The sequence below is a fragment of the Ambystoma mexicanum genome, chromosome 1p, assembly GCF_040938575.1.
Source record: "Ambystoma mexicanum isolate Mex_15411 chromosome 1p, UKY_AmexF1_1, whole genome shotgun sequence".
Taxonomy (NCBI): domain Eukaryota; kingdom Metazoa; phylum Chordata; class Amphibia; order Caudata; family Ambystomatidae; genus Ambystoma; species Ambystoma mexicanum.
The window spans coordinates 616,796,386-616,816,191 of NC_090921.1; the positions used below are offsets into that span (position 1 = coordinate 616,796,386).

At 46.1% G+C, this 19,806-nt stretch overlaps 1 protein-coding gene across 4 annotated transcripts in view; it reads left to right on the forward strand.

The window, feature by feature from the left end:
- The window catches only part of LMNB2 (lamin B2), a 162,025-nt gene that overhangs the window by 36,763 nt on the left and 105,456 nt on the right, over nucleotides 1-19,806 (forward strand). For all 4 annotated transcript variants that reach the window (XM_069649601.1, XM_069649600.1, XM_069649603.1 and 1 more), the window contains exons 4-5: nucleotides 4,976-5,101; nucleotides 5,495-5,665. In XM_069649601.1, coding sequence (XP_069505702.1) covers nucleotides 4,976-5,101; nucleotides 5,495-5,665 — 297 coding nt within the window. The remainder of the gene's footprint in view (nucleotides 1-4,975; nucleotides 5,102-5,494; nucleotides 5,666-19,806) is intronic.

Genomic DNA, 19,806 nt, shown 5'->3' on the forward strand with positions numbered 1-19,806 from the left:
GACTGGCCAGCTCTGAATTTGGCTGTCGTGCCGGAAGCGTCGACCTGCCACGTGCTCGTCTGGCACTTCGGTAGTAGCCAGCTAGTCCTGGAAGTCGGTCGGTCTCTGTATGTGACTGGAAAGACGCCTGCTGGAACCAGCCATCTCCCATCTGATAGTGTCCTGAAGAGCCCTGCATCAGTGATTACTGCGTTTCCTCTCTGGAAAGGTTTGCACTCCGATCCTGGACCCAAACGGAATCTTCCTCGCATCTGCAGCTCCTGGGGATCTTCTACTGGATGCAACGTCCCTTGATCCTATGGCACTTTTCCCATTCCCCTCCACTGCAATCTCCCCCATTCTCCAGATGAGCCCAAACCACACCATTTCTTGCTTGCTAAGACTCAATCGCTAGCCATTCGTTGACAGCAAGTACAGATTTTGAGACCTGAGTAAATAGGGGGAATAGTGTTTCAATATTGTCTTTTTCAACAGGCAGGAGATGCTCTTGCTGTGGCTAAAAAACAGTTGGAGAAAGACGCTGATGCGGGTGGACTGTGAGAATCGATGTCAGTTTGCAGGAAGAACTTGACCCACTATGTTTGGCACACTGCTGCCACCAAGAGGCCGGCCATGCACATTGAAACTTTCCATTTGACAAATTAAGCGCCTTTGATGAAATGGTGTTGTCACCATAAACAGTGATATGTGCTGCAAGTTTCAAACATCTCCTTCGAATTATACTCACCTAGCAATAAACCCATGCAAGTGAACAAAGACTGACCTTTGAGTGAGTGTAAAACGTAAAAGCTAAGCTTCATGAATGGACACAAATATGATCAAAAGGCTCTAAAAACCGTTTGGTCAGCAGAAACCTTATGCCTGGCACAAAGCGGCAGAACCCCCTCATTGTCGTCATGAGTAGCACCAAGGAGAAAAGCAGCCCTGTGTAGCATTACTTTACCATTAAAATGGATGACTCGAGGCAGTGTTTGTGTGCTTTGCGATTGTCTTGAGGTTGTGGAAACTCGAGACAGTGCAGCACATCAGCACTGACCAACCATCTGCCGTCCAAGCATCACAATGACTGTTCAATATGAAAGGAAAAAAGAGAACAATCAACAGCAATGTGACTCCCGCAAAGTGCAAGAGGGCATGGTCACAGCTGTCCATTAGAGATTGTCTGGTAAAAAACCAAGTGTGGCCTCTGGACAGCACTTCCTTTCTGCACACACTGCATTACAGTATTGGTGAAATGATAGCATTAGACTTGCAACCATTTTCGATTAAGGGAGTAGGTTTTGTGCATTTACTTCATGTGGAGCCCAGGTCACGTAAATATTTTTCGACCTGTATGAAAAAGTGCGCCAGTGTATTGCTTCAAGTGCTGAGAAAATAGCATTTACTGTAGACCTCTGATAATACTGTGAGCTCTTTTATGAGCTTAACAGGACATTGGCTAGCCAGCAACATGAAAAGGCATGGAGTTTTGGTGCAGTGAGGCTTTTGGCAGAAGCCATACTGGTGCCAAAATAGGCTTAGCTTTCCAAGAAATGCTTGAAAGGTGGCAAATTAGCCATTCTAAAGTGCACGTGATTCTCCGTGATAATGCAGCCAACATGTGCAAGGCCTTCAGAGAAGCAGATTTTTGTGTGCAGTGCTTTGCACACGCCCTACTGCTTTGCCTCCATGATTGCCTTTTTGTGCAAATGTGTCACATGCAAGAACACTTGTTGGCCACTTCAAACGTTCCTGTTCCGACACGTCCCGCTTGCACGCACTGCAAAAAGATCTTGGGTTCCTTGAATTGCAATTAATCCAAGATGTGTCAACACAGTGGAACGTGTCCTTTTTGATGCTGAGGCGACTGGTAGTGCACAGGTGGACAGTAAGTTTGTACTGTGTGTAGGACTATGAAGTGTCGAATCTTTCTACCTGCCAGTGGCTTTTGGCAGGAAATGTTTTCTTTGTTTGCACCCTTTGCAGCGCTCACAAATGAGATTTGCTCCATGTATCCATGTATGTACAAATACCCTTGGTGGTTCCTGCTTTCAAAGATTTAAGGTCCTACCTGAGCTCTGGTGAGGTTAGGGACACTGGTGTGAAGATAGTTATTGAAGGCTGTAGAGGGTAAGGTTAAGACATTGAGGCTATACCTATCTGTGTGACGGGTATCGATCCTTGGTTCAAATTTAAAATGTTCGGTGTTGTGGCCAACAATGTGAAATGTGCAATCCACTCTACTGCCTTAGCCCTCTGTGAAAAGACCTTCCCTCCTGTGGGGTAACCTGCAGACCCTGACCTGCAAGAGGCCACCACCCAAGAAGAGTGTTCCACCATGTGGCATATGGGCCTTCTGGGACAGTGTTGGTCAGCAGTCTATGGCTGGTGTGAGTCAAGCCATTAGTTCCATGGACACTGAGCTCACTCTTTTTGAGTGAACCGCTGCTCCCTAAAATGGCAGACCCGCTAGAGTGGTGGGACATGAGGTGTTTTCCTAAAGTTGCTTGTGTATACTTGGCACTGCCTCCTGCCAGTGTGGACAGCGAGAGAATGTTCGGTACGGCTGGAGATATTTATTCTGAACACAGAAGTAGCCTCTTAGCATAAAATTGTTTTTCTGAAATATGACCTTCCCATTACATGTTACTAGTGAGTGACGTAACCGTAAAGTAGACTTGGGCTTTTTCCAAATCTGATTTGTATTTATTTTCCAGATCTGTTTTTGTATTTGTCTTGAATAAGCTTACAGAGATGTGTCCAATTAATCAACATGAATACCCATGCCATAGAATGCCTTAGTTTATTCATTGAAATGTTATTTGGGCAAACCTGTTCTATTCGGCCGAATAGTAAATGAACTATTCGATACACCCCTAGTAAAAAGGGGTGCAAGGTATCTCACTTAACTACTCAACTGGTGTGGGCTACATTAAAACCATAAAGGAATCTTATAGGGGACACTTTTCCTGCACTGGTAGCCTCATGATCCAAGTTGCCAAATGTTAAGCCAGGGGGAAAGCAGACTACTAAACTCCATCAATTCCGGCTGCAATCCTAGCTTTGGGCTCGATTGATGTCAATGGTAGAAACATTGCAAAAAGATCCTAACCAGCTTAGCTGATGGGAGGGATGGAGTTGTCAAGAGCTAAAGGTATGAGCAGTGGCTTTGCTATGTGCAAGTTTGATGTATGTATATGCTTCCGTGTGAGATGTGGACTAAGTGAAGAGGTGAGTCACTAAGTTGGGGGTAAGGGAGAATAGCAATTGACTACTTCAATAGGCGTGTCAATGCTAGACTTAATAGTTTGCAGGAAAAAAACTGCCAATGTAGATCAGACAATTGTCACTCAGGAGTTATTATTCTGGGTTCTGCTTTCAGGGAAGGGCAAGTGGGACCAGCCCGACCGCTAGAATTAAAATTTTCCTTGAATGCTGTAGTGTCCTACAGCATGTAGGTGATCCAGTGAGCATCCTGTCTTTTGTTCTGATTCCACCTTTGTCCTGGATCTTTTAGGTTTGCTTGTGATGTAATTTGGTTGATCTAGTGATTGTGCATCTGGCTCAGTTTAAGCTGCCAATATCTGCTAACTTTGTTAATTGGTCTAAGGCGGGCCTGGTCTTTGGGGGAATGGGGGGGGGGGGACGGGCTTAGTCTTTAGGCAAATCAGGGGCGGCTGTTCTAGTATTTGCATTACTTGGAGTTGCTAGGTTTTCTGGCTTTCCTCCCTGAATTTAAACTCGTTGGCGCTCAATGAAATTCCTAATGGTGGATTCTAGCCCCTTCTTCTGTTCAGAAGGCTGAGGTGCTGTTCCCATCTTTGGAGTCAAGTGGCTGCGTTTTGAGTCTTATTCCGGGAGCTGCATGTAGACTGTCTAGTACAAGGAGACTTTTCTTTGTGGTATGACATGCATCAACGTTTGTAGTTGGAAGAGGGTATTTGTGCAATGGCTTGCGCCTAATGTGTGGGTGCTGGCCATGTGGAGGCTGTGGTTTTTGATAGTTCCCATTTCTTCAGTCCAAGCATTGGCCTGGTGTTGGGTGGATGAGTTGTCTTTCACTTTCCTTGTGCATGGTTTAACATGCTGGAGGTAGCTCCTAAGATCTTGTGTATGTTTAATTGTCGATGTTTGTAGTTTGTTTTTTGGGAATGGTCTTTGTTGAAGTGTGTGGCCAGAGTAAATTAATTTCAAGAATGGGAACACAGGGGTAATGCGTATATTGAAAAGCGGTGAAAGGCTCGACAAAGCGGTTTTACACAAGTTTATGGTTGATATCCTGAAGCAGTATGTGTTCAGTGTCCTGGTGTCTCAGGTTGCAAATCAGTCTGATTTGGTTTTGAGCCTCGTGGGTTGTTTGCTTTGTGTTGACCGATAAACGTTCATGGCTTTTTGCAGTGACGGGTGTTAGGAGTTGGCCAGTAGTTTGCCAGGATGTTTGTGGTCAGCAGTCCTGTTTAAGTAGAAGTCTCGCAATCTTTTTAAAACCTTTTCTTTAAAAACATGCAATGATTTTTTTGTAGCATTGAAGACTAGGCAAATTGAATATTGGGCACGTTGGGGGGTATTGGGCTGTGGATTTGGGGGAGCAATGGTATTCTGGCAGAACTTCGAGGTTACTGCCATTGATCGTAGTCCTGAAATCTTCCATTGAAGGGATAGAAACTTTAGTGCCAGTTTCTGGCACTGTTTTTTGCTTGGTGTTGGAATTCGACCTCTCGTGTCGGCAGTATGAAGGTGTGATCAAATGGAGCTCCTGAAATGTTCTTTAACGGACGGAAAAGTGCCTTTAAGTGATAAAAGTGTTCAAGCTACTTGCCAGGCATAAAGTTACACGCCCCTGCCTCCCCGCCCCCCCATTCTCCAGATGCACAAACCACACCATTTGTTGCTTGCTAAGACTCAATCGCTAGCCATTCGTTGACAGCAAGAACAGATTTTGAGACCTGGGTAAATGGGGGGAATAGTGTTTTAATATTGTCGTGTTTTTCAACAGGCAGAAGATGCTCTTGCTGTGGCTAAAAAACAGTTGGAGAAAGAGACGCTGATGCGGGTGGACTTTGAGAATCGATGTCAGAGTTTGCAGGAAGAACTTGACTTCCAGAAGAGTGTGTATGCAGAGGTACGAAAACACTATTACACATGCATTAACATTTTTCATTTAGAGAGAAAAGCTAATCTCCAATGACGTCATATGAGGCCATGCTCCATTTGCAAGCCATGTCAGTTGTATTAAAGCTGCAATCGTATTCATAAAATGGCCAAATTGTATCCCCAGGAGTACTTGCTGCTATGTGTCACCAATATGCATGGATTATAATTTTTTAGTGTTCTGTGATGTCTTCATGCCGACTCTAAATCACATTTTCGTTCAAACCTTTTTATGCATGTACTGTTAATGAATGCTTGCTTAATGGATATAACTTTTCATGCGCCTTTGGGTCCCACGTTTGAAGTTTTTTCAGTGCAGTAATTTTTAAGCTGGTTTTAAACATTTTTGGTTATTTAACTTCAGGAATCTCGTGAGACGAGAAGGCGTCAAGAACGGCGAATGGTTGAGGTTGACACAGGCCACAGCTTTGATTATGAATCCAAGCTTGCACAGGCACTTGAGGAATTGAGAAACCAGCATGATGAACAAGTTCGAATGTACAAGAGCGAATTGGAGCAAACTTTCCAGGCTAAAGTAAGCTATTGCTTGTTTCCTGGGTTGGGCACTAAACTTGAGCAATCAGTAACATTATTTTGCAATGGAGGTGTCCTCAAATATCAAAGTCCTGGTGAATAACATATTTATTAGCACCCTCCTGGAACTTGTGATGTGGAAGTAAACTTTACTTGCTGTGTTATTTTGCTTTGGGAGGGGTTGGCCATAACAATTGAATGTTTTGAATAACTAATGTGGACATTCACTCAAGGGGTTCTTACTCCAATGTGGCATTGAATGAATGTCATCCTTCATTCCAACATTTGCTTAATGCTGGTGTATTGTAAATCTTTTACTGTGTGGATGTTTGGTTCATGTGAGCCTATAATGGAGATCAAGCTGCAAAATCATAAGTGCTATGCAGTTCTCAATTCAGTTTTGGACGCTGCTTGTCTCGCCAAAACATGTCTGGCTTCTTCAGGGAGTACTATTTTGCCAAAGTTCCAACGGAAGTCTTAAAAAATTTCTTGTAGCTGGACATTGCAGAAGGGTCACACTGTCTCCCCTGTGAAAACGCATTGGTTGATTCTGCTATTTTTTTGTTGTGTAAGGTTGACGTATTCAGTTCTTTACACCAACGGAATGGCAGCAATTCAGTGTGTATAGACTTTTCTGACTTTTTTTGTGGTGGTGACCAAGGTCAAAGATCATTTGGTTGAGGTGACTATATTTGATGCTTACCACCAGTCGAAACTGGCTCTTTACATGAAGTGTTATCCAAATGATGCCAGGCAATACAATTGCCAAGAGAATTGCTGACTTTAGTTCCTTCAAATGTTGGTGCCATCAGTTGCAGTACCTATACTTTTGCCTTTTCACTACTTGGAAGGCTCTGATGCAAGACTGAACAAACGCGCTTTACTAAATGCAACAGATGTATGGTAAATCCGCCTGGTTTCTGTACCTATTGTAGACCAGTAAAATGGAGAACCAACTGCTTCCCCAATTCTAAGGCTGGAATTCCTTTAGGCTAGTAGGAGAACTTTCAGACTGAGGGGTGTTGGGTAAGACTTAATTTAGTTTATGCCAAATCTCCCTCACATGAGACCCTCAAGTACTTTTTGCCGGACTTGTGGGTTTCTCTTCAATGTTCCTGGGTGAGTGGGCACTTTCCCCCATTCATACCTTTTTAACTATGGGAGGCATTTGCCTCTTCATACCTTATTTTTGGAGACATGCTCAATTTGGCGTAGACATTTCACTGTTGCAGCACACAACACTGCAGTGTTGCTGTGGTGCCCCTTGGGGCGTCCCTTTATTTTCTTGAACTAATGTTCCCATGGGTTGAGGGTTCTTTATATACCTTCGACATTTTATATTGAGATTTGCACACACCACTTTATCCCCTTTCTCACTGCCTCCTAACATTTGTTAGTGGCAAGCATACCTGAATGCAGCCCTACTGACTGTTGGGAAGAATTCTTTTCTGTGCTCATTCCCTTCAACCTTGGACACCCCCAGCTCTTTTGCTGGACCTAAGACCCTAGAGTGAGATTTTTTTCCTCATGTATTTTTTTATCTGATTTGGATTGTGCGTTTCCTTTGTTTTTGGAGTTTGACAAACTCCATGGGCATCTACATTTTGTATGGTGACACACAGCACCTTCAGCGCAGTGTCACAGAGAAATACTTTAGGATTTATCTTGAGGTTTAAATACCTTTTCTTGTTCAACTACTGTTCCCAAAAATAGTAAAGTGAAATTGACTTCACTTTACTTTTTCTCTCTGTAGGTCAAGCAAACCGCCCCTTTCGTGGAGTTCTGGGGGGGGTTACTTAAACGCCCTGTTTACTACTTACTCCTGTAACATTTTCTGTTACCCTCACTACTTTAAATGGCTGGTTTGTTTATAGGGTGCCAGAAAACCCTTGGGTAGCTGGGTGCACAGAACAAGAATGCTTAGAACTTGGTTACAGGTTGCATATTACAGGTTGTTGGTAACGTAAATTGTATACAGTAATTACATTATGTACATTCTTTACATGTAAGGGTGGAAAGGTAACAAATGATATACAGTAAATACATTATGTACATTTTACATGTAAGAGTGGAGGGGTACTAGTCATCAGATCACAATGCTCAGGGTCACCGGTTTCAGAGGTTGCGGCGTCGAAGCCAGGTGCGGGTATGGTGCCTGAAGCTGTTTTAGGGCTGGTCCCTTCTTAGTTCAACTGGTAGGTTGTTCCAGTACTGGGCTGCTTGCACAGGGAAGCGATGAATAATAATTTTTTTTTTTTTGGTCGGAATCTAGGGGTTTGGAGGCAGAAAGGGTTTGGCTGTTCTGGTTGGTCGTGCAGTGGTTTTTCTTATTCTATCCCTAAGGTATGGGCGGGGGCTGCATTGTTCAGACATTTGAATGCTAGTGTGACAATTTTCAAGGTGATCCTATCGCAAATTTTTAGCCAGTTGTATTTTCTCTGCACATTTGAGATGTGCTCTCTAGCTGGGGGGGTTCAGGGCCATTCTGAGTGCGTTGTTTTGTAGGGTTTGGAGTTTATTGATGTATTTATTTGTGCCTGTATAAAGTGCACTGCAATAATCCAGTTTTGAGAGGATTAGTGCATTGGCTAGCATAATGCAGCTAGCTGGTGAGAGGAAGGGTCTGCATGCTTTAATAAGTTTACCGGTATAGGCTGTGGATGAGGCCAGGGAGTTCAATTGTTTCCTTAGGGACAAAGTGGAGTCCAAGTAGAAACCAAGGGTTTTTACCTCTTTGGCGACGGGGATTATATTGAAGGAGCTGTAGTTGGAATCGAGTTTTTTTAGGTTGAGCCTAGAATGAGTATCTGTTTTTTTTCGTCATTCAGGCAGAGGCCATTGGTTGCCATCCATGCCTGAATGAGGGTGTACATTTTGTTTACTAAAGCTGTATCCGTAGTGAAATTGCTCAAAAGGGATGAGGATCTGGGTGTCTGCATAATTTGTGTAGGTGACACCCAGTCTGTCGAATAAAGGTTTAGTAAAGATATTGTACAGCGTTAGCGAGACACAGGAGCCCTGTGGGACTCCACATGTTGTCTGGATAGGGTCTGGTGGAGAAGACTTGCATACTTCTATTGTCGAGAGAATTGGACCCATGCTATAGCTTCACATGAGAAGTGGGCGGCTGATGCTAGGTGTTTGCCGAAGATTGCGAATAGTTCCTTTTTGTATTGGAGCATGCTTTGGAAATTCAGTCGTAAACTTATTTTAGCTTGGATGATTGCTTTCTTATAATTCGTAGCGCACAGTTTGAGTGATGCCGTACAGTTTCAAGCTTCCTCTTTTCCAGCCTCAGTTCTTTTTGAGGAGGGGGAAGGTGGCATGAACCAAGTATTAAGGTGGGATTGTTTACTTTTACAGTTTTTCAGTGGGGCGATGGTGGCTTTGGCCATGGTGTTGTATATTTTAACCATGGTGCCTGGGTCAGAATCAAATGGCAAGGCATTGATGGTTGGGAGGAGCAGGGGTGGGATATTGTCTGGTGTGATGTTTTTTCTGGATCTAGTAGGAACAGATGGTGCCATTGTTTTTTCAATTCTGGGCATGTTAAGTAGAAATTGATGAGGAAGTGGTCAGGCCAAGGCTGGGGTGTAATTTTAGTGATGATAGGGCAGTTGAAGTGGCTGCCCAGTCTAGTTTCTCCCTCTGTCGTGGGTGGGGGTGAGGACTTTTTGGGTGAGGCCATGCCCTTCAAGCACGGTAGCGACTGCTTGCGCTTGTCATTTGGGTCGTTAAGACCTAGGTTAAGGTCGCCAAGGATCATTGTCTGGGATTACTTTTTTTTGTTGCCCGCTAACAGGCTGGATAATTCCTGTTCGAAAAGGCATAAGGGCCTGGTGGCATGTAAATGAGATAAATAGGGTTTGGCATGGGGATATCAGTAATTTAGCGGCCAGGAGTTCACTGGAATTTAAGGTGGGCAGTGTTAACCTTGCATTCAGGTTGGATTTGGCGATGATGGCTAAGCCACCACCTCTGGAGTTAGGGCGGTCTAGTCTTAGTAGTTGGTACTCTTTGGGTATTGCTAGGGAGAGGGCTGGGCCTGCTGTCATGTAGCCAGGTTTCTGTGACTGCTAGGAGGTCAAGGTTATCCGGTGGCAGTAGTTTTTTCCTACCATTGTGCATTTATACCACAGGCTGAATCCTCAGCTGCAGTATAGCACCCATGCGTGACCATTGTGTCGAAATGGCCCCAGTCTTTTTTTCGTCATTACTTGTTTGTGAGGTCTTTCTTGGGTTTTACTCTGCACGCCAAACCAGGTTTAACGCTTTTGTTTGTTTTGCCTTTGGCGGGCTTCAATACTGATGCCCACCTCTGGGAGGAAGCGAGGGAGTTGCCCAAAAACCCCTGTCCTTAGCCTCCAGGGCAACCTGAATGCACCCAGTCCTGATTGTGTTGTCCTGCAAAGACAGCCACCCTGCTGTGAGTGTCAGCTAGGCTGTGCATGAATGGGGGAATCCTGCATAAAAGGCGAGGCTTCTTGGACTGAAGACAGTCGACCACTGGACGAAGAATCAAACTAAGGAATCGAGAATTAAACTGCCTGATGAAGCCCTGCTGCTGTGCTTAAGCTCCTTTTCCTAGTCGACAAGAGTAGCTCCGGAAAGGACGACTTCTTTGGGTTGATGGGACCAACTATCCCCAGACAAACTGCTGGAAGACCTTCCTCAGCTGGCTGTACTTCTTTGCTGCTGCTGGAATTGATTCCCCTGGGTAAAGAAATCCATAGTGGAGTGCAATGTCTTTAAGCCAGACCGAAGATCCTGAGGACCCTCACGAAGTAGAACGCCACAAGCTAGTCAACTCACCAGAGTGCTGGACTCTGAAGGAAGCCCATCCAGTGTCAAATATCTGTGGTGGTGCTATTTGCCGATAGACGAAACTGCGAAGTGCTGCTGAATTGAAGATCCTGTAGCTGACGCTGACCTCAAACTGCTCTGCAGGAGTCCTCCAGACGTCCTCCCTCTTGTCCCAACGACTGAGGCCTAGGAACACAGGATCAAACTTGCTTCTGTCCTGGTTGCAGATCCTCTTCTAACCTAAGGTACTCTGGTATCTTTGTCTGTAGCTTAAGAATGCTCATTTAAAACTGACCATAAGTGTTAATTGGATACTTGTATTTCCGGATTTCAATGCTAAAGCTATACAACGCATATTTACCCCTCTTGAGATGGGACTGGCTGCTCATACTACCAACTTGTGTAGTACAGACATATACCAAAAGGTGGGTTACCTAATACCAAGCAGATAAGTGTTGTGTAGTCTGTGTTGCATCAATTGTTACCTAACACATGGTCGCTGAATGTATTGGTTTTTCAACTAAATTGTGATTCTTAAAAGGTCTCATTCCTTAGAGGAGGGCCCTAAGCCCTGTAAGTCTTCTGACTTTCAGCCCCCCTGTTGCCCTCTATGCCGCTCCTGAAACTACCTATGGCGCTCCTGAAACTACCTGATCCTTCTGAAGACATTTTTCGGGATGATCAGTATAATCAAGGCGACATGTTCGATGTTCCACCTCCCTATTTCCCAAGATCCATGCACATGGCTTCATAGAGATGACAGGAAAACTGGTCCACTAGCCCTGCTCATGAGGTAGAGCCTGATATTATTTTGGACGCCCCTCCTGTAAGCCAGTTCAGGGAGGCTTCCCCTATTGCCGACCAGCTGCTCTTCAATAACATTCTCTAGAGAGGCACCAAGTCATTTTAAAATTAATCGGGAAGCTGTGCTGAACTCACTTTGTGGAAGACCACCTCAAAGAGAAAGTTCTGGTCAGCCAGGCTATTCGCACTCGCCTCCATTAAGAAGTGCATTGTCACTTTATTTGTGCCCTCCTTTACTCGAGCAGTGAATCTGCGCATTGATGCTTTCGGCCTGCGCTCTCTGATCCACTTCATATTTGGGAAATCCCTGGTGGTCAACACACCTAGAAAACATGCAACCCCTTGTCTTCACCCGCGGCCCCACCTGATTAAAATATACTGCTTTAGGGAGGAGAATTACTACTTCTGCAGCCTATGGCACTCACATTGCCAACCACACCACTATGCTTCCCAGCTTCAATGATGTCCAGTGGGACCTTGTATAAGATGGTCTTCAGAATGTTCCTGAACCAACTAAATCGGAACTACTTGCGCTCTGCAGGAGTGACGTCTGGTCAAGCAAAATATCTTCAAGAACACAATTGATGCTGCGGAAACCGCTTGCATTGTGCTGGCAAAGGAACTCTTTTAAAACTCCATGCTTGGCTGAACAATTCCAGGCTTAAACCGAGATGCAAGCCTCACTTCTCAAACCATTGAGGAGTCTGCTCTTTGGCAAAGCAGTGGATGACACTCTTGAGGCGGCAAAGAAAAAGCATGAAACAAGCTCTGAAACCAATAGCAGGCTGTATGTGCAACACAGGGTTTTCAGTACCCAAGTCTTTTTGTAGGCAATATTCTCACAAGCTGCTGGGGGTTCCTACAGTAGAGGATCACCCTTGTACTCTGGCCAGGGAGTGTTCAGCTCTTATCAGACCCCACAACCGCAGGGATTTCAGCTTGGCAAAGGAAGGGGTAGGAAGAGGCTCTCGTGCCAGCAAATGACTCCAATTCGGGTCCCTTCCCATGCCTCTGGTAAACAAGGGTATCTATTCAATTATTTCCTTGTGCCCAAAAATAATCTAACCATGCACCCTGTCTTAGACCTACTCCCTGCAAACAAGTATGTCAAGCCTCAGGTTTCTTTCCACTGACGGATGCCTCGCCATCTCCCGAGCATTTGTCAGCATAAGACTACTACTGCAATGCCCTTTTCGCTTGCACCTCCTCTCGCAACATTAACAAACTCCAGGTTATTCAGAAAAATGCACTAAGGGCTGCCCAAAACATCCCAGTGTGAGAGTACATATCGGAGGCTAGAAGAAATGCTCACTGGCTCCCCATCAATGAGCATGTCAAACCTTAGCCGTCATCCATAAATGCAGTTTGAACGCTGCCCCATCTAAATGTCCTAAAAGATCAAAAAAGCACAAAGACGCACTTGATCTGCTCACTGCCTCATCACCCCAACATAGACTATCCAGAACTGTAGGGACGAGCTTCCCAGTCCTCGCCAGCAAGAGCTCTTTACCCCTTGCAATCTAATTTGACCTTTTGTAAACCCCTCAAGACACTTCTTGATTCAAGGCCCAGCCCTAGGCTGAGACTTCATCTGACATTGTGGTTCCTTTTCTGTTAATCTTGCAACCAGTGCCTTGATTCCCACAGGTTTAGAGTGCTTTAGAAATGAAAATAAATAAAACTTGTTAAAACGTATGCTCTTCCTACTCTGCGATCATGTCTGTACAGAAAAGTGTTCATAACCCAAACTGTCTTTATAGCTTTAACTGCCAAAGGCCTTGCTATATAAAGGTATTCAACATGTATTTTTCCGTTTACTGTGACACTTTAGTAAAATTGTTTCACTTGCTTCTGCTGTTTTAGTACAAACAATTTACATTGAAATCCCGATTATGTTGATTTATACCGCGCACCAATACCACCCAAGGGCGGTCTCCAGGTGCTCACGTAGTTCTGCAATGGCTTGTAGATGGTAGGTTGCATGCACTGGTGTGTATCCGTACGGGTAAGGTCCAGTGCCTGGGATGTTTTCTGTGTGGTTGGTGGTTGTGTTGCGGTGTCTGTTTTGTGTAAATTGATGGGAGTTGTGCACACTGGCTTATTGTGTCTGTATGGGTAAGGTCCAATGTCTGGGTTTGTTTGTATTATGTTTATATAGCGCTTTACTCAAACGCTGCACATTTTAACAGGATACATATAACATTAACAGTATAACAGTAATAATTTTGTTGTGTTGGGTGTGTTCTCGGTTATAGGTTGGCTAGCCCAGTGGGCGTGTCGTGTTTGAGGAAGTAGAAGCAGGGTGTTTGTGCTTTGGCTGCTCGCTAAATTCTTGTATGGGGTTAATCTACACTGTCCTTTCTGTTGTGACAAATGACTAATGTCCATAATTCTATCCAAGTGTGGTGCATGGTTGATCTTCACATTTCACGCTGTGTTTTATGGTTCAACTTCACCTGGCCAGAGGGTGAAGTCCTATATTGGAGGGGTTGGGGAGAATTCTCAGTAATGGACTAATTCCGCTCTACCCTAAGAGACCCACAGCACTTTTTTGCTGGACTCTAGGACTTCTTAATTTTTAACCTGGAGAGAGTCCTTTTTCCCCACTATCTCGTGTAGTTTACTGTGGTTTAAACACTTTCTTTTGGTTATGGAGTTGTTTGAGAGGAGCTAGCGCCTTCCTGCACCCCTCAGATGCTTTACAAATAGGCAAGACCTCTCGCAGCACTATAGCACCAAGCTTTTTTCTTGCAAAAATAATCACAGGCATGGCAAGTCACTAAATAAAGATGGGTAGTATATAAAATATAAGGTGCAAATAACCATTAATTGAAAAAACATGTAAATGTTCTGTGTAGTTTTAAAATCAAATCTTAAAGCGGCCTCTCTGCCAGAAAGTATGCAGCATGTGCTAAAAATACTGCATGCATTGCGTGGGGCCCGGCTAGCTCTAGCAGAAAGCCCGAGGTAACTGCCAGCTGTTCCTGCCCTTCACAAACCAATGGAGAGTAAAAAAGATTCAGCACGACACAGAGTTAGACCCTGTACACACTATCTTGCCATATGGTGCTGGAGGGGTTACTTAGTATCCCCTTTGTCTGGTTTCTCATAACATTTTTGTTACCCTTTCTACGATTAATGGCTGGCAGTGGTTTACTTTGAACTACCATTGGGACTTTTTACTGTGGCCTGCGTTTGTAGCTGCAGTAAAGCGCCCATGGCTACTCATTTTGTCAAAATGGCAGTCTTTTTTTCGCCTTTACTTGTCAGAAAGGTCCTTGATACTCTGCGCTCTAAACCAGGTTTGGCCCTTTGTTTGTTTTTGTCTTCGGCAGGATTTACCAGTGAAACCCGCCTCTGGTTCCAGTATGTCTGGCAGGGGCAGGAAGTGAAGTGCCCGAAACGCTGTGCTTAATCCCCTTGGTTACAGGAATGCACCCAAAGGTGATTGGCAGGATGGCTGTCTGGCAAGGACAGCCACCCTGCTGTGTGATTGACAGGCTGGAATGATTGGGAGAAACGTGTATAAAAGGCAAGGCTTTTTGGCTTGGAAGGCAGCCGACCACTGAGCGAAGGAGTCCGAAGAACTTTGAAGAGATGCCTGCTGCAACTCCTGGACTGTTGGCTTGCCCGTTGACTAGAGAAGCCATGCAAGGACGACTCTTACTTCTCCAGCATGGAGTCTGGCATGGATTCACATGCTCATGAATATTCCCCATCGTCAGGCTGGGAATCCTCTGTAAAGAAAAAATTTGTTTCACTTCTGAACTCTCTCTCCTAACAACCAATCACTGGTCTCTGGGTCATACTGCCCCCAGCCAATGATTGCCTAAGCGCCTCCTCTGGAAGCCATCTTCAGATTTTTACCGCACGTTCAAGCATTGGGAGTCTCGTGCTTAGCTCTTTCGCTTTTACTGCATTTTGACTTTTCTAGGTCTACTCTATTTTCAAGCTCAATCATCTGATTTAACGGGGACTCGTTTTTTGGATTCTTCAGCGCCCCTCAATGGTGACTTTTCGTAGTTGCTTCTTTGAGGATTCCAGAAGCTTCAAGGCCTACCCTGTGTGGAGATGGCAGAGGGGGAAGACGCAACACCTCCGTTCATATTTTGTCCAGTTTGCAGCCTGCGGAACATCTACTTGGACAATGGGCACTCCGTGTGCTGCGACTGCCTGCATTCGGACCAGTGGCACGTGGAGGACTGTTTTGTCAGGACATGGTCCCCCGCACCCTGAAGGACCAGTGCAAGCGACTCACTGGGTGTCTCAAGGCGGTTCGGCAAAGAGGAAGTCGGACCACCCAGGTAAGCTTCTGGAGAAGCCCCAGAAGGACCCGTCGGAGAAGGACAAGGGGCAGCAGGGCGCTGACCCTCCCCTCCAAAGGTGAAGGCCTCTTGAAGGTGTGGTGCCATCCCTAGGAAGGACGCGGGTTCGCAGGGTACGGCCTCAAGACAAGTCTCCCTGCCAGCCTATTGAGAAGACACCAGAGAAGGTGATGCCCGTCATCTCCCTGTAAACTAGTCCTGCAAGGCACAGGCATTTCCTCCGAGGAGCTTTCCACTCTCCAGACTGTTTTGGAGAAGAAATTTGTCGAGGCGAAGGCCTATGGGAAGGACCCAGAGGAAGGAGACGTTGAGAGTGGCGATGACACCGAGGAGGAGCAGGCCTTGGAGTTGGAGGACCCACACCACGGCTGCCACCTCAGCAACCACCAGCAGACATTCTGGTGGACATTCTCCAGGCACTCCACACCTTGTGTTCCGATATCAAGACGAGGATGCCCCTTCTGCTGACGGAGGATCCCGCGGCGCTGGGACCATAGAGTGCGCCGCCTATGAAGAAGAGTGTCCCCTCCCCTGCCTTTTCACCCATTGCCCCCCCTCCTCTCCACCAAGGAGGATACAGACACAGCGACAACAGGCACGGACGACGGCGGGTTAGACTTCCCGTCTCCACCGCCTAGAGCCTCCCCACCCGACAAGATGGGCTCGTTCCATGCCATGATCTCTAGGGACTCGCATTGTTTCAGCTGACCCCCAAGGGGAGAAAGAGTTTCCTGTAACAACGCTGCGAGGCAGAGGAAGACCATGCTGTCGATCCCTCTGTTGGACAACAAGAACCCGTCCTCGGCGAAGAGGGACCGGTAAAGTACAGGGTGCCGGATTAAGTGTTTGAGGTCCCAGCCTTCCCCAGATTCAGTGGTCTCGGCAGCGGCGAGAAAGAAATCCCCTGGCTCAGCGGTGTCAACACCCTCCTCTCCCCCGGACAGCGAGGGGAAGAAGTTGCCATTGGATGACGAGTCATCACATCGACAGCAACCAAGGCGGCCACTGCCCTCGCCATCGTGGCACGCTACGACAGGGAGCTCTGGTTTAAGATTGCTCCCCTCCTGGACTTCCTTCCCAAGGACAAGAGAGCCGAAGCGTTAGAGATCCTACAGCAAGGCGAACCATGCTATCACTGTGGCCAGACATTGCCGATACAAGATTCCGCCAAATGGACAACCGTGTTTGCCTTAGTCTGCAGGGATGGTTATAGGGCACCAGCTTTCGCCAGGAGGTGCAGTCGAAGATATTGGTCATGCCTTTCGACTGGGATAACTTGTTCAGAAAGACCGTGGACTAGTCCCTCCAGGCCATCAAGGCAGACGGGACGGCCTGTGGTCCCCAAGGCAGCGCCTGCACGGCAAAGCAGGACTTAACCAGTGCTGGGCTTGCTGGCCCATGGACACTCTGGAATTCCACAAAGTGTCCTCATATCCATCCATGGCTAGGCAGGAAAACCATGTCCCTCAGCTGCTGGAGTTGCGGGCCATGCTGAAGGGCGTGCTAGTGCTCGTCGCAGAGTCTCCAGAGTGTACTCGCGGTGCGGTTGGAGGCCCAGTCTGGACCTCCGCCACTTGAACAAGTACATCAGATCCCAGAAGTTTCCCTTCAGCACATGCTAGGGCAGCTGGAAGGGGGTTTCCTGTCGTCGATGGACTTGGATGCCTACTTTCACATCCCCATCCACGAGGGACACCAAGTTCATGCACTTCGTGGTTCAAGGGCAACACTATCAGTTCAAGGCCCTTCCCTTTAGATTAAAGTCGGCGCCAAGGGTTTTCATCAAGTGCCTGGTTCCATTGGCGGTGCAGCTGCGTTTACAAGGATCCATGTTTACCCCTATCTGGACGATGGGCGCATCTGAGCAAGATCGCTGTTGCATACATGGCGGAAAGCGTCCAGCTGCTGACGGTGTTGGGGTTCTCTGTGAACTATGCAAAGTCTTGCTTGGTGCCATCACTAGATGCACTGTTTCTGGGGTCTCGACTGAACAGTGTTATGCCTGGCGTCTCCGTTGGCGAGGCTAGCAGCCAACATGGGCATGGTACAACTGCTGTTGACTCTGAAGATCACAAGGGTGAGGTTCATCAAGTCTCTTCTCGGCATGTCGTCGTGCATATACCTCATTCGATTGCAGGCTGCGGATGCGGCCACTGCAAGAGTACCTCGACGACCATTGGATCTAGGTATTGGGAAGCTTTGAGGACTTTCTCTCTCAATGAGAATTTCCGTCGAGCAGTAAAGGCTCAGACTACCAGACCCCATCTCATCAGGAGACTGTCACGACGGACGCCTCCCTGGAAGGATGGGGCACACACACCGGAAGTCTCCACGCAAGAGGCCTGTGGCTATCGGAGAAGTCGTTGCATATCAACATTCTGGAACTACGGACAGTGTTTTGGGCCTTCAAGTCATTCTTTCCCTCAAGGGCAAGGTGTTGGGTCTTCACGGACAAAGCCACCATAATGTTCTACCCTGGCAGTCACTGTTAAGCACCTCCCTCTGAGGACCCAATCGGGGAAGGGGGGTGGACGGCAAAGAGGGTGGGAGAGACACCAAAGCCAGGTACGGTAGAGGCCTGGAAGTTGATGTTGGGAAGGAGCCTAGTACTTTCAAGTGCTTTAGAATTAGGCAAGACCTGTTTTCTAAGCACTACAAGGGTCGGCCGGGGGTGAGGGTCACTAAATAAAGGTAGTTGGGATTGAAATATAATGGTGCAAATAACTATTTAGATGGATATATTTGTAAAACTGTTAAATTGTAGTTAGCTTTGCTCAGAGCACACAGTGAATTAAGCCTGTGCTAGACAGGCTGGCAGAGAACACGCGGTATCTCAGCAGCTGTTCCTGTTGATCAAAAGCCCATGCAGACTAAGAATCAAAGTGTAGAGTCAATGCACGACATACAGAATTATGAAATTAGGTTTAAAGAGATTGTGGGACCACATATAAATGGGAGTAAGATGTGTGGAGTATGAATGAAAATTAGTTATACAAATGTTTAGTGTTTACTGAGGGCTAAGCCTCAAAGTTTGTAACAAAATCTGCAGGGCTGCAGTGCCTATGTAAGGTATTAATATGTTAAGTAGCTTGGCTGGCAGGAATTGCTGATAAAGAAAGGAACACTTTGCAGAATCCCTTATATGGCAAGAACAGTTTTTGATGAGCTCTGCCGGTATCCAGTAACCAAGTCGAGCATATTTAAGCTCCAGGCCCAGCACCAGTCTTCACGACCTGGGAGCCAGCCACGGACGACGGAATGCTGGTCGGAAATGGCAGTCCTCTGCCATTCCCCCAATCCTCACGATCTATAAAGATTAAAATTGGTTGTCTCTTGCAAGATAGACTCATGGCCTTAATTCCCTAGAGGGGTGCATTTACTCTTGGTTTTAAGCGTGATCAGGGGGTACCCCAAAATATTTAAGGGGTGCTCCTGTAAATTGGGGTTCACTTTCAGAAGATGGACGGGTGCAGAAAGTGTCAATGTAGGCAGAGGCATGTAAAGGTATCCAATGATTGCATTGTAAACAATTTAATGCCAAAGCATCGAAAAATGCATTGGATGCATTTTTTCATAGGTAAAGGTTTTATCTTAACTATAATTGATTTAAGGGGTAAGAAAACGGGGGTGGGGGACCCCATTACAAAATATTTTTAAAAGCATTCTATTTTTTCGTTGCTTTTTTTTAGATGCTAAGGCATTTGATGCCATCACTATAAACCGCATGTAAATAGTGCGGAATTTTCAAATAACTGTTACTTGCCTGATATTGGGCGCTGGCTTTTAATCCTGCTTCTACTGATCTCGCATCAACACTGAATTGGTTCTGTCCTCCCAGGCTATTGAAGATCGTACCATTCAACATGACTCGCACCCACCCTCATGCAATTCAGAAAGGTGCCAGTCTCCAACGAGCTCCTTCATGCACCATAAATAGCCCAAATGTCCTCCCCTGGTGGCCGTCCCTACTAATTAATATTTCTGTTGAACTGTTGGGTAAAGCGGTGTAAGGGTGTCCCGAATTACTCTCACCAGAATAAATAAATCCCTCTAGGGAAGTACAGCCAACAGTATCTTGTGGTGATAATTTAATCTTGCAGAATGAGGATGGTAGCAAAGAACTCTGCTCCCTGAACGGTTGTCTTCTGTCCATCATTCCTTTCTTCTGCCTACATGATGCCAGGCAGGGATTTATATACTCCTGCGTTGC